The following is a 14,963-nucleotide window of genomic DNA, read 5'->3' on the forward strand; positions in this document are numbered from 1 at the left end:
AAAAAAAAAAAAAAAAGAAAAACAAAATTAAAAAAACTATGGTGCCTGTTTAAATTTTTAAACATGTTTATTAAAAGACACATTTCCACCAACCCCCATGAAAAATACTCCCCCTCAATTCAAACATACTTATCCCATCCTTTGTATTACTTTCTGAAGCATTTCAGGAAGTCCTCTTTTCTGAGTGTCTTTAGTGGTGACGTTGTAGCTGCTTCTATGCCCTGAATCGATTTAAGATGTTTACTTGTTATTGTCATTTTGACTTGGGGGAAGAGCCAGAAGTCACGCAGTGCCAGATGCAACGAACAACGTGGATGAGAACACACTGTAACGTTCTCACAAGCCTGCTTTCCTGTGCTATTGCACTTGGCAGCAGCACTCACCATATTTTTTATCACAATCCATAAAGAAGCTCACAAAAGAGAACTTCCAGAACGGCTTCAGAAAGCGGCAAGACCGAGGGAATAAGTGTGTTTGAAGCAAAAGGCAGTATTCTGAGGGGTAATTAATGGCAATGTGTCTTTTACTGTAATAATATTTTGAATTTAAAGATGCATTATATATTTTCATCACCCTTTGTATGTCAAATAAAGGTGATACCTATTCATTACTCTCCATTAATACACACTATGTGGTTCGTTAGAAGAATAAAGAATTCACATTTGTCCCCACTACTTAAATGATTCTGTAGTCATTTATGTATTTACCTTGTTAGGAAAAAGAACTTCATTATTAGTAGTAAAATCCTTGGATTGTATGTCATTTGCAAGCACCAAAACAAAACAGTTGTGTAATTTTACAAATGCAACATCCTCACCCAAAATATCCAGCCTATCAGCTGTGAGGTGCATTTTCTTTTACCTTCCACACATGACAAAGGAGAGCACTCCTTGGCACAATCCTTCAACCCAAAGATCAATTACACTGAATGGGGCCCCTGTGCCTTCGAAATCACTGAGAGCAAATGATAGGTATTAGGCAAAGCAGACTGACTCAGCATCGCAGCCTGCTGAGAGTGAACATACTTGTTTGAAAACAGTATTTCTTTTCTTAAGTGAGTATGTAGCCAAGAAGGGCACTTGGTTGACACTTGTGCAGATCAGAACCTCCTGTTTCCGTACAGTGAAGGCTGGAAGGCACCAGCTCTCTGCGTCTCTGGGTGAGTCTGTTCCAATAATTGAAGGCACCACTGCTAGTACACACACTAAGAGCTGCTTGTGAGCCTAGCAACTTCCCTGAGTGGCAACTAAAAGCCATGGTGACGGTGAGCAGCCTCTGGACTAGGCCCCCAACCTTCAGGATGAGGACAGCTCCCGTGTCAGAGGTGAGCTGGCCTGTCACCAAGGAAGAGAAAAACTTCTGAAACTGCAACTTTGCAAACCAGCCATCCCCACCACCTCAAGCTCTAATCCAGGCTTCCAGGATTCCCCAGAAAAGCAGATACATACTGCAGTGTGCACCTATTTAAGACTGGTGCCACTGAGGCTGGTGCAGAATGGAACTCCAGGAAGTGAACCCTCTTAATTTCGCACACCTCGTCTTCCCCACCTCCACCCTGCAGAATACTGCCAGACACAGCCCTCCCATGACCACCTCCAGCTGCTACAGGAGAACAGGTAAAGGGTGAGTATATAAAAAAGACCCAATGTGATTGCACAAAATTTTCTCAACATGGTACGAGCACAGAAGGAACCGATGTGTCCAGCAATAATATTTTATAACATTATTTTCTATTTTTTAATTATACCTTGCCAGTGACTTCCAAGTGTCACTAAGATAGGAAAACATAATCCAAATGATCTGGACACAAAGGAGCCAAGACAGTGATACACTGAGAATTCTGTGTGACTATTTAGCTGTGACTCCTATTAATTGTCCTGCTTGTCCCCCGATCATTTCCATAATCCTGAGTTTCCTCTCTGGCATCAAACTCGATCTCACCCTGCACCACAAGATTCTTCCCATGCCTGGTAATTCTGTCTCCACATTTGGAGATTCCAGAAAAATGTTCCCTCTTGTTTGTATAGTTAAGAATTTATAGAGTCTACCAGAACTTCTGTTAGGAATTTATAGTCTAATAGAATCCAGCTAGGGTAACAAATATCCCGGTAGAGTCCAAAGCCTGAAGTGTCACTTTGCATAAAATAAATCCTTTTCCTACCTGGTTAATGAAGTGGTTTACTTGTCACTGTCATTGTTTTTAAAAAGCTTTCAAATTTAGGGGAAGATCTGTGAGAATAATACAAGAGAACTTCCATATATGCTCTATCCAGATAAATTCACAAATTCTGCCACATTAGCCTCTCTCTCTCCTCCCTCCCTCTCCCCCTCCCCCTCCCCCTCTCTCTCTCCTCCCTCCCTCTCCCCCTTCCCCTCTCCCTCTCTTCCCTCCCTCTCCCCCTTCCCCTCTCCCTCTCCTCCCTCCCTCTCCCCCTTCCCCTCTCCCTCTCCTCCCTCCCTCTCCCCCTTCCCCTCTCCCTCTCCTCCCTCCCTCTCCACCTTCCCCTCTCCCTCTCTCTCTCCACACAGGTACACGTTTCCTACAACATTTTTTGTTTTGTTTTGTTTTGTTTGTTTTTGGTTTTTGTCCAGTACCAGGAATCGAACTCACAACCTTGTGCTTGCCAAGCAGGCACTGTGCCGCTGAGCTAAATCCCCAGCCCCATTTCCTACAATATTTGAGAGTTAACTCCAGACATCACAACATTTCAACCCTCCGTTCTTCAGCATGTGTTTGCTAACAGCATTCTCTTACATAACCAGAGTACCGTTATAAAATTCTGGAAATCTATCACAGTACTCCAACCTACAATTCATGCTTAAATTTTACCAACTGTGCCCATAATGTCTTCTATATAGAATCTCTTCCTGACTCAGGATTCTACTCAGAACTACACATGGCTTTTCGTGGTCATCTCTTCCTAACATCCTGTAATGTGGAGCACTTTCTCAGCCCTTCTTTATCTTTTACAACACTGGCATTTTTGTTCCCATTGATATTTATTCTGCATTCAGCAGCCAAAGCAGTCAGATCACAAAATAATCCCTTCCCAAATCCCTCCAAAGATTGCCCATCAAACTCTATGTCATACCCTACTTTATCTTTCATCATAGCATTATTGATGTTGCCACATATTTTCATTATTTATTATTTGATTGATTCTCCCAAAGGGCCAGGGAAGAAATTGTATCTTTTTCCTTATTAATTGCTCTCCCTATGGCTAAAAACTTTGCTGATCTTGTTCACTGTTAATTCCCAGAAACTAAAGCAGTATCTGGCCAGCACTGGTTGTTCAAGAGGTTCTTATGGAATAAATTAACCGATGGATCTCAGATGAAAAAAAGATCAAGGTATCCAGAGGTGAGTCAGGTTCGCTAAAAATGGTAAAAATTATTTTTTTTTAATGTATGATGTTTGGGATATGGCTAAGTGATAGAACATGTGCTTAGCATACACAAGTCCCTGGGTTCAACCCCAGCACCAAAACCAAAGAAAAGACAATTGTGTTTCTAAGAGAGCAAATATGAACAGGACAGTAGAGAATGCAAACAAGATATCAGCAATTAGCAATTTTTCAGAGAAAATAACAACTTTCTTTAGAGTAAAATGCGGAAAGCAGACGGTAAGCACCAAGACCAAAAATAAGGATCAATTTCTAGGTTTTTAAGAATCACTTAAATTGGAGACTGTGAAAACTTCCTAACAGAAAACATCTTCAGTATGGACACCTTGAGTGCAGGTGGCCTCCGCGACTACTGAAGCTTCTCCCACATGAGGTTCAGGCAGGGGAATTAGGACAGGACACATGCATGGATGTGTGCTTTGATTTTCCACTGCGGTTCTTGGTCTTCCCCTCATGCTCATTCATACATTGTTCATAGACTTATTTTTACAAAATTCTAACTATCCATGAAAGACGCAAGAATCGTAAAGAACGCTCATACCCTGTGGTAGGGAGGGCGGAGTTTCAACCTGACTGGCATTGGGCTCCACCCAACCTGGAGATGGGTGGAACATACTCCTGGGTATCTCTGGTGGGCCGTGGACACGGGCCATGGGGTCTATGTCTCCTTCCTCTCCAGCACTGTTCCCCTGCTCCATTTCTCTGCTGCCAGGAACTCGGCATCTTTGCTCCACCACCTTCCTCCGCCATGATGTGACTGCCCTGAAGCCACTGGTTCATGAACCGGAAGTGCAAGTAAACGAAACCTCTCCTCCTACTTCAGTGTTGGATGTGGGGTACTGTGCTTGGTGACAAAAAAGCTGGCATAGATATCCTTTCCTTTTCCCCTCGTTTTCTGTCATGACCCATCTCTCAGCCCCTGGCCACTTTCTCTGAATATACATTATGTATAACAGTTTTATTAGTCTATGTCTCAGAGGTTACCATTTCACTCTACAAATTCAGACTCTACTTTCCAGAATTTTCCTTGGGTTGTATTTTTTTTTTCAATTTTTATCCTTTACTTTTTGTAGTACATAATGATCACATTCCCTGTGAGGAGCTGATTCACGTACATAACACATCTTAATTCCTTCTCATCCCTCTTCCTTCCCTTCCTGCTCCCCTCCCTCCATTCTTTGCACTCCTCCCATTTGCAAAAGATCTTTCTCCCCACTTCCTGTGATCTATCTTTTATTCTGCTCTTTATTTGTATTTTGGGTTTCTCATATACGGGAAACCATGAGATATTTAAGCTTGTGTGTCTGATTTATTTCACTTAAGATTATGGTCTCAAGATGCATCCATTTTCCTACAAATGACACAAGTTTATCCTTTATGGCAGATGGGTACCCCACTGTACAGACATGCCACATTTTCTTAATCTATTCGTCTGCTGATGGACATATAGGCTGCTTCCAAGAGTTAGCCATTGTGAATTGTGCTGTTATAAACATGGGCACACGTTTCACTATAATATGACTCCTCTTCACCATCTCAGGAAGACACCCAAGAAAGGAATAGGTGGGCTGAGTGGAATTTCCAGTCTTAGTTTTTTGAGAAACCTTCACACTGGTTTCCGTAGCGGTTGTATTAACTTACATTCCCACCAACAATAAATGCAGCCTCACCAGCATTTGTTACTATTTGATTTCTTGATGCTAGCCACTCCTTTGGAATCTCAGTGTTGTTTTAATTTGCATTTGTCTAATGGCCAGAGTTGTTAAACATTTTTTCATGTATTTATATGCCATCTATACTTCTTCGGAGAAACGTACGTTCATTTCAGTTGCCCATTATTTGATTTGGTCTTTTGGGGACAGGATCTAATTACTCTTTTTTTTTTTTTATGCATTCTGGGTATAGTCCTCTGTTTGTGGACTAGGTGGCAAAATTTTTCCCATTCTGTATGTTGTCTTTTCACTCTGCTATTATTTCCTTTGCTGTGCAGAAACATTTAAATCTGATATGATCCAATTTGTTGATTCTTGATGTTATTTCTTATGCAACTGGACTTCTGTGCAGAAAGCCCTTCAGTATGCCCATGTCTTCAATCATTCTACTTAGTCATCTCTCAGCAGGTTAAAGGACTCAAGTTCAAGAGTTAAATCTTTGATTCATTTTTATTTTAGTTCAGTATCAGGTGAGATATATGGGTTTAGATTTAATCTTCTGCATGTGGACAGCCCATACAGCCAGCACCATCTGTCAGAGGCATGGTGTATCGTCTTCAATATCCATTCTGTTTCACGGCCTTGCTTTCTTTCTTCATGGACTCCAGTGGTTCATCCGGTGGCTTCTCCTTGACTTTCTTCCCCCTCTCCTCTTTCTCTCTGACCTTTGCTACTTGCTTCTTTCCATCATAAAGCTTTTCTTCCTTGTTCACCCGCCTCTCCTCATTGACCCTTATCAGACTGTCATTCAAATCTCTTCTGCTCTGGACATCTCATAATGCAGTCTGTATTTCTAAGAACAAATAAATACATGCGATCTACTATTTTATTCTATTTCTGCCCTTAGTTCATCCAATTTTCATTTATTCCTGGGTTTTTTCTGGCCCATTTCTGATCTTACGTTCGGAATTTATGTGGTTATTTTTGGGGGGGGGTCTTTTTTTTGAGGCAGGGTCTTACTATGCAGTTCAGGCTGGGTTTGAGCTCACTTTGTAGCCCAGGCTGGTCTCAAACTCACAATGATCCTCCTGCCTCAGCCTCCCGAGAGCTGGGATTACAGGCGTGCACCACCACTCCAGGATTGGAATTTATGTTTCAAAGTGTTTTTCATAAACCAATGTTTGCTTGGAAAAAATGTAATACCATTTGTAGTGCCATCTTCAATATTCTTTTCTTTCATGGTTGCCTTTCATAGAGGAGTGTCCATCAACTGCAAAGCTTCGCTCTTCCATTCTGTCTGGATCTCACAGCCCTTTCAGAGGCAAAGACTGGGGACATATACACACTTCGCGGGTGGGGCTGAGACTGAGCGGGTTAACATCTCTGGTTCAAGAGCTCCCCCTCCTGCCAGAGTCGTGAAGTGCAGTTCCTTTAAAGTGGCTTTTAGTGGTGGGCCAGGAGGGCGTTGTACATCCTTGTATTTCCGGATTTTCTTTTATCTTGTGGTATCCTAGGTGTCCCCATCTTGTTTCCTTTCCCTTCACAAGACCGGCAAAGTGATGTTCCCTCCCTAAGACTGCTCATCCCTGGAAGCTCTGCACCTGGTACCTGTATACTTTTTTTTTCTTTGTGGGTTTATACTCAGTAGTGGGATTGCTAAATCATATAGTATTTCTATTTTTATTTTATTTTTATTTTTTTATTTTTTTTTTGGTTTTTCTCCGGTACCGGGAACCGAACTCACAACCTTGCGCTTGCCAGGCAGGCGCTTTTGCCACTGAGCTAAATCCCCAGCCCCCAGTATTTCTATTTTTAGTTTCTTGAGGAACCTCCATACTGCTTGCCATAATGGCTGTATTCATTTACATCGCCAACAGCAGTGTCCAGACGTTTTCTTTCTTTCCACATCCTCAGAGCGCTTGCAATCTTTTCTCTTGTGGATTTTGTGTGACACAAAATAACAAATCCACTCACTGCGGGGACCTGGTGCCCATACATATTGCATCTTGATCCTTTTTATTTCCCCTTCCTCTCCACTCCCTCCCATTCCCCCATCTCTAGACCCTCACAAACTCTCTCCCTGTTTCTTATCATCTATCTCTTATTTTGCTCTTTAAATTATTTGTAGTTTAGATTTCTCATATAAGAGAGACCATGCAATATTTAACCTTCTATGTCTGATCTACTTTGCTGAGCATTATGGTCTCAAGGGTACCCCTTTTAAGTCCTTTCCTCTGTAGCTGATGCTCTAATCTACCTGGATATTTTTTCAATTGTTTTTCCATTTTCTGTGTCTGAGGGTGAATTTCACACAATGGCCTCTGCCCCTCTGTGGCCTGCGGCCTGCCATGGGAGCTCATGAGGCATTTCTACTGAAAACTGATGTTCATTTTCCTACTCGTAGCAACTGAAGTTTGTATTATTCTCTGGTTTCTACTTAGGCTCAAGGTGAGGGACTTACCCTGTCTAATTTGCTGCTTATTGATCTGTACGACTTTGGCAGGGGAAGAAGTAAAAGGGATTGAGATTTAGCCAGCAGCAATTAATTACTTCAGCTTATTTGGACGTGCCCTATTTATAATTCTTAATCAGATATTTCTTCTTATATCTGAAGTTAGATTTCTCATTATTAGTCCACTTTCCATTTCTGTGACAAAAAACACCTAAGAATAAGCCAGACCTGATCGTGCAGGCTTGTAAGTCCAACACTCTGGTCTCAGAGGGCTCCGTCCACACTCAGCTGGCTCCATTGCAGGAGTGTGTGGGGAACAAAGGTGCTCATACCACAGTGGCCGGGAAGCAGAGAGCACAGGAGCGGCTGAGGACAAGATATGGTCCCCAGGGCGTATGCCCCTGACCCACTCCCTCCAGGCCCCACCCCCTCAGTGTCTGGCTCACCCCTGTGACATCGAATTACAAACCCATCAGTCTGAAGTTAGTGATCTCGTGATAGAATCTCCTTTCAAACAAACCATCTCTGATCACTGCTGCATGGGGAATCAAGTCATCAATACATGAGGACTCGGGGGACATCTAGATCCAAGCCATAGCACTGGTTCCACCTTTTTCATCCTGTAGCAGATGCGGCAGTGGATACTCTTGTGTCCCGTCTGTGCCCTCTCTGAGGCACCTCTTCCCCTCATTTCTTGGCCTTGTGGGTGCGTGGCTAACAGCCGAAGGGATCTGCCTGACCCAAAGTCACACCCTTCCCCCACGGGCACCCAGTGGCTGGCTGATGCAAAACACAAAGCTCTGTCCCCTTGGTTTAATGTGTGACAGCCCCAATGGACCCTCCCAGCTTAGACCTCCCTGTAGGTCTCAGTTGTAACTACACTGCAAACTGGGTTCTCTTGTCTCCCAGCCCTACCATCCTCACCTTCCTACGGATGCATATCCTGGGTGGATTCCTCAACACGGCTCCAGGAAACACTTCTCTATCTCTGGCATTGTGATCTAGCCAGTCTAAGACAATCACCAGATAAAATACTTTTACTGCATTATGACAGTCATTACTGTAAGTCCATGGAATATAGTGTATAGATCTGCACACCTCTCCAAAGGAAACTGTGAGAGAGATACTATTATGGTCATCTTCAGATCTCAGAAGAGAAGATAATCACAGAAAGACAAGTACCATGCATAAGTTAACAGATGGCAGAGGCAGGATTCGAACACGGGCACTCAACTCCAAAGCCCGTTCCCTCATCCACCTCACTCCCCTCTCCTCACCAGCTTCACATTCACCACCTCTTTAGCATGACCCTTAGCCTGCCTGCTTTCCCATCTTTCTACAACCAGCGCTAACGCAAAGCCAGCCAATACCACATCACAAGACGATCACAAATAGCAAGGTATTTTCATCCTTTTAACACACAGTACTTTCACCAGTGGGTTAGCTGCAATCTTCACTGCTAAACATGGAATTTAGTCCTATGGAAGCTGTCTTTCAAAACATTAGCATCAAAAACAGAGAGGTATGTTTGTAAGTCCACCTGGTATCACTCACTCCTAGCACAGGTAGCATTTTCATAGGTACTGCACAATCTTGGAGTAGGTGCAGGTTGATAATCACATCTCTGTAGATTTTCTTTAAAATCTTACTTCTACATAATAACAAAAATATTATAACATTTCTCAGAAGTCTTACCTCCATCTTGAAATTTACTTAATCTTTCAAAATACGATGACATGGGAGCCTGGACAATGTCTAGGATGGCCAGGAGTGTTCTCGTGAGCCTCAACAGCTCGCTGAAACTGTAAAACCCGAAGTATATGAGATTTCGAGCCAGGTGAACCACCTTAATTTTAGAAAAGGAGAAGGAGAAGGTGAAAAAGAAAATATTAGGAGTTGAATAAGCACGTTTTAAAAATCTCAGGCATTTCTAAATTTCATAATTCTCTAAAACTCAGGAATTAAAATCTTTACAAAAGCATCCACTTAAACTTTGATTTACTCCAGCCTGGAACTAATGCATAGCTACTGAGTGCTTTAAGGTTTCTAAAGAACCTTACACTAGAGCTGGGCGTGTAATCCCAGCATTCCTACAATCCCAGCACTCGGGAGGCTGGGGCTGAGGCAGGAGGATCCTTGTGAGTTCGAGGCCAGCCTGGGCTACAAAGAGACTTCAAGGCCAGCCTGAACTGCATAGTGACCCTGTCTCAAAAAATAAAAAAAAATTTTTAAAAAGCTTACACTAGAATTATTTACTTCTTAATGAAATATTAACTTGAAGTTGGTAGGATACCTCATAATAAATGGGTAAATTACTTTAATAAGGTGATTTTCTTTTTTTTGGTGGTATTGAGGGTTGAACCCAGGGCCTTGTGCATGTGAAGCAAGAGAGCTACCACTGAGCCACACCCCCAGCCCCAAATTACTTTAATAAATATAATTTATGAAATTTCCCCAGAAGTGTATGTTCATTACTCTCCTCTGTGGTCTTCTGGACGCCACAGGCCACATCAAGGCTGAGGACCACCCAGCCACATTATTCCTAGGCTCCTGACCCACATATTCTATGAAATAATACTTGCTTATTGATTTAAGGTACTGTTCTTTGGACTAGCATATCACACATCAAGAGGCAGCTAATGTAACAGGGATCAAATAACAGCACCCTTTCTCTAGGTTGGCAATAAATCCCCAAAATAAGAGTTCGGCGTGATGGCTCACGCCTGGAATCCCAGCACTCGGGAGGCTGAGGCAGGAGGATCATTGCGAGTTCAAGGCCAGCTTGGCTACAAAGTGAGCTCAAGGCCAGCCTGAATTGCATAGCGAGACACTGTCTCAAAAAAATAAATAAATAAATAACAAAAAAATAATAATAGTAAAGTAAATCCCCAAAATAATATTATTACTAGAGGTATTTCAATTTAGTTAATGAGACTAAAAAGCATCACCTCCATGAAAATGAAATAAACTATCCAAATATAAAGTAGGCAAAACTGTCTTTCTTCATTAAATATAATTAATAAAGCTTACACATATGAAACAAAAATATCAAATACCAATTACCAAAACATCCTAAATATTAAAAGGAAAAAAATCTTGACATTCAGTGTTCCTAATTTTGGACAGGGAATATTTAATTACTTCCAGAATAATTGTTTTAAGGGGGCTGGGGATTTAGCTCAGCGGCAAAGTGCCTGCCTGGCAAGCGCAAGGTCGAGAGTTCCATTCCTGGTACCAGAAGAAAAACAAAAACAAACCAACAAAAAAAAAACAAAATAATTGTTTTAAGATACCTCAAATGTCAGTTTGTTTTTCTCCTTATCTCCAAAAGGAAAGGGCTGATTTACAACTTCTTTCAAGTATTCTTCAACAAATTCCATTGTCAGTGCAAATTTCCTCTTCATGTCACTTCTAGAAGTGTCTGTTATAGAGTTATATCTAGGAAGACAGGAAGAAAGCACAGCAAACTGAATTGGTTTTAATTATTTAAAAATAGGAGAACTATTATATGCCGTTTAATTTCCTAGCATTGTAATCTTGAATAAATCAGTTAACCTTTCTAGGTGTTGTATCCTCATCTGTAAAATGGGGCTATTGTGAAATGACGTAACATATGACAATAAATCAAAGCCAGCCATAATATCAAGCACTCAGCCAATGGATGGATACCCATTATAATTTCTGTATTGGCTTCTAGAAAGAAGTTTTTATTTGTCTATGTCTATGACTGTCTATGACTGTCTTTAAAATAAAAAAAAAATCAGATATTCTTACACCAGGGAGACAATGTGATGTTTACACATGTGGGTCCGATTTATTTCACTTATGAGTATGGTCTCTAGTTGCATCCATTTACCTATAAAAGCCTACAGTTTATCTTTTTTTATAGCTGAGTAATACCCCATTGTACAGAAATACCACATCTTTGTTATCCATTCCTCAGGTGATGGGCATTTGGGTTGTTTCTGACATTTAGTTATGACAAATTGCACTGCAATTATATACGGTTATATATACATATGGTTCAGTGGCATAACTGTACTGCTGGTGTCTGATGGTTTGTTGAGGGCAACAGTTAATGATTAAAAGGGTCTTTTTTATACGTTTAGACCAATTTTGCATGCTTATATCTGGTAATCTGAGCAACTTATGTGATGACAATTTCCAGTATAACAACCATTGGTGAATTCCTACAGTTCTGTCTAGTGAAACTCTGTATTGTCTCTAAAGTTCTTTTAAATTATTATTTTCTTATTCTCTTTAATGACTTGATCAATCTTCCATTCTTACATCTGGTAATCTCAGCAACTTTGTTGAAGATAACAGTATGTAATATAACAACCAGTGTTAATCCCTATCATTTGGTTTGAAACCCCATATCATTTTTAATGCCCTTGCTTTGTTTTGTTTGTATTTTGCTATTGTTCTTTTTTTGTACTATTTTCTTTAAAATTAAAAAAAAAAAATCAGATTAAAAAAGAACAACCAAGTTGTCATTTTACCCTCCAAAAAGAGTGTCCCATTTGTACCTGGAAGATGAACAATTTTAGAGAGAAAACACAAATGCCTTTTCCAAGGATTTCATTTCAAAGTTGAAGGCATTTCAGTACACCTACTAAATTTAAAAGCCTTAAGAAATGTTTCCACACATACTCATGAATCGTGATCTTTGTGGGGATTTCTGTCCAGAGCCTGGCATAACGAACGGGCACCACAGACTCCTGGGGATCCCGGTCCACATGCATGTGGAGCATGAGCCGACAAAAAGATGCTCGGAGGTCAAAGGGCAGGCTCTCATCTGACACACAGCGCAGGATCAAGTCCACAGAGAGCTGTGTAGAAATCTGGTTGATGGCCAGGTACTGGCGATCCAAGCACATTCTTGCAAAGAGGTTTAGCTGGTACCTTAAAAATATCAAACACAGTACATTACTTGTCTTATCTTGACAAAGTTCTTATACACCAATCAGGATCTTTGTTTATGATACCCGCATTTCCAAGTCTTTATGATACTGCGTCTAATCGTTTGGGGAGTAGGTCAAGCGATCAAATGACAGTGCAGAGGTGAAACAGCCTTTATGCCCCCTCATTATGATTTATCTTACTCGATGCAGTGACAGATCTCTGGAGGACAAGTGTCACGAAGCTCCCAGCTTCCTAGGATTACAAATACACTAAGCCAGAAGGCCAAGGACAACGTCTCACATGAAAGCATCCTATTCCTCCAGCTTCCCTTGTCCTGCTGCTGGCAAGCTACACTTGGTTCCCAGCCCACGCTGATCCATGCGGCACTGGTACCTTGGATTCTCTGGTCTCTGAGACTGAGAATCAGCCTCCACTTTTGTTGCTGTAGTTGCAGACACCAGGGAACAAGAAGTTCTCTGCATTTCTCTGATTTCTGCCATTTGGAGTCAACTTGGCCCAAGGGCTTCTGCCTTGGTTTTCTATACATTAAACTCAAAGATGCCAGGCAGGTTCTTGCTCCCAATATAGCAAGTGTGTGTGTGTGTGTGTGTGTGTGTGTGTGTGTTTGGTGTGTGTGTGGAAGGTGCTTGGAACATCAGGGCACCACGCGCATCATCAGTGGCTTCATCCATCAATGAGTTCAGTAGCTGAATGTGATGTTAGGAGATGGAGCTTGGGTGGAGGTAGGTCCCTGGGGGCGTGACCTGGAAGGATGTATTCCGGTCCCTCGCTCCTCCCTTGTCTCTGCTTCCTAGCTGCTGTCTTAGCTGAGCCACTTTTCCTCCAGCATGATCCTACACTGTGTCATTTCTGCCTCGAAGCCAGCAGACCATGGACTGAAACCACTAACCAAAATAAACCTCTCCTCCTTTAAGTTGCAAGTGTCGGATATGATGTCTCAGCAATAGAAAAATGACTAAGGCAACCACTTTCAGTGGACTTGCATAAGGACACCAGCTCCCGTGAAGCCCCAGCCCGGCACATATTCACCCATACAATATACTAACCTATACTGAGCTCCCTGGGGCCAGATCAGACTGCTCAGCCCCCGTTCCACCTCTTGATCTGCGACCTACGTCCTAACTGGTCTCTCATCGGTCTCTACTGCAACCAGTAATAGGAAGAAACCCTTTGCTACACACAAATTTCAAACTAAGCAGAAAAATCAGGAAATAGCAAGTGATGTATGTGGACAGCACAGGTGTTAACATTCATCTTGAATATTTTAAGTCCCTATACATTTCAGCCACCCTAGTCCTGATGTGACTTTAAATTTCCTGCTCACAGACATCTAACTTTTTTTTTTTTTTTTTTTTTTTTTTGGTTTTTCTCCGGTATCGGGAACCGAACTCACGACCTTGCGCTTGCCAGGCAGACGCTTTGCCGCTGAGCTAAATCCCCAGCCCCTACATCTAACTTTTAAAGGTATCAGAGAAACAGCTCTCAGGGGTCTGGGAGAGGGAGAAGGGTGAATCTGTACAACACTTAACCTGTAATAGGTAAGAACTTCCAGGTCAGCTTTGGTGCCTTCCTTTGCTTCTTGAGCCAGATGCCTGATCGCTTTGCCGTGAGGTTCCTTGTTGCTGTCGATCCAGTACAGCCAAACCTCCTCATCATCGATGTCGTCCGAAAGGAAGGAGCTCTCCATGGGGTTTTCTACTTGCATTGAGACCAGCCTTGAAATCAGCAACGCATACAAAATTCTATCAGGAATCATACTTACAAGTCTGACATTAAAAAATGCAATGCTTACAAAAACAATGGACAGAAAATAGATGTCCCCGTTATCTGTCTTACTTCGTTTGGATGAGAATGTCGGCGTTGCCAGGACTCAACATAAATTTACAGATGAGCTCCTGAGTGACAGGGATGGCAGTGGTATTAGACACACACAGATCTGACAAATAATCCAAAAATCTGGCAAGAGAAAAACACTAAAGTGAACCTTGATATAAAACCATCACAACAAAACTGCAACTCGGAACATAACAGAAGAAATTTATTTCAATATATTTTAATATTATTTCCAGGAACGTTTTTCTTACGTGCCATCTAACGTGTCCTTAGAAACAAATTAAAGGATCACAAAGGAAATGTCTGCTTCTGTTTGTCTGGGGCCATTAATCCCTTAGTATGGTGACTTATGTTTAAAAAATCATTTGTCTGACCTAACGTGTGAGTCCCCAGAATTGAATAACAAAACAAAAGCAGATCAAAGCCAGTACTGTCCAGAGTAAAACAGGACTACAGCAAATGCTTAAGCAAAGCGACCACCTCCTGAAGAAGAGCTGTTTCTGCCCTCTCGCATTTATTTGCTGTAGTTTGTTAAGACAACTTGATCAAAGTGCTTGGTTCTGTGCATTCATTTCTCTTGGGTAAGGTAGCATGCAATCAGAGGAAAACTAGACAGCCTGATTTACCTGACATTCTATTCCTAACTGTTGGGGTATTCCTGGGCAAGCTGCTCTTTAGGCTTCACACAGATAACTC

General features: G+C 41.8%; 1 protein-coding gene across 1 annotated transcript in view; it reads right to left on the reverse strand.

The window, feature by feature from the left end:
* Positions 1 to 14,963, reverse strand: part of Itpr2 (inositol 1,4,5-trisphosphate receptor, type 2) — a gene marked incomplete in the record, with an annotated part of 429,938 nt that overhangs the window by 279,020 nt on the left and 135,955 nt on the right. The window contains 5 exon segments of the mRNA XM_013511399.1: positions 9,204 to 9,354; positions 10,802 to 10,946; positions 12,162 to 12,413; positions 13,964 to 14,149; positions 14,271 to 14,390. Of these exon segments, the coding sequence (XP_013366853.1) occupies positions 9,204 to 9,354; positions 10,802 to 10,946; positions 12,162 to 12,413; positions 13,964 to 14,149; positions 14,271 to 14,390 (854 nt within the window).

The sequence above is a fragment of the Chinchilla lanigera genome, unplaced genomic scaffold (genome assembly GCF_000276665.1).
Source record: "Chinchilla lanigera isolate Chin_1 unplaced genomic scaffold, ChiLan1.0 scaffold00012, whole genome shotgun sequence".
In the NCBI taxonomy this organism is placed as follows: domain Eukaryota; kingdom Metazoa; phylum Chordata; class Mammalia; order Rodentia; family Chinchillidae; genus Chinchilla; species Chinchilla lanigera.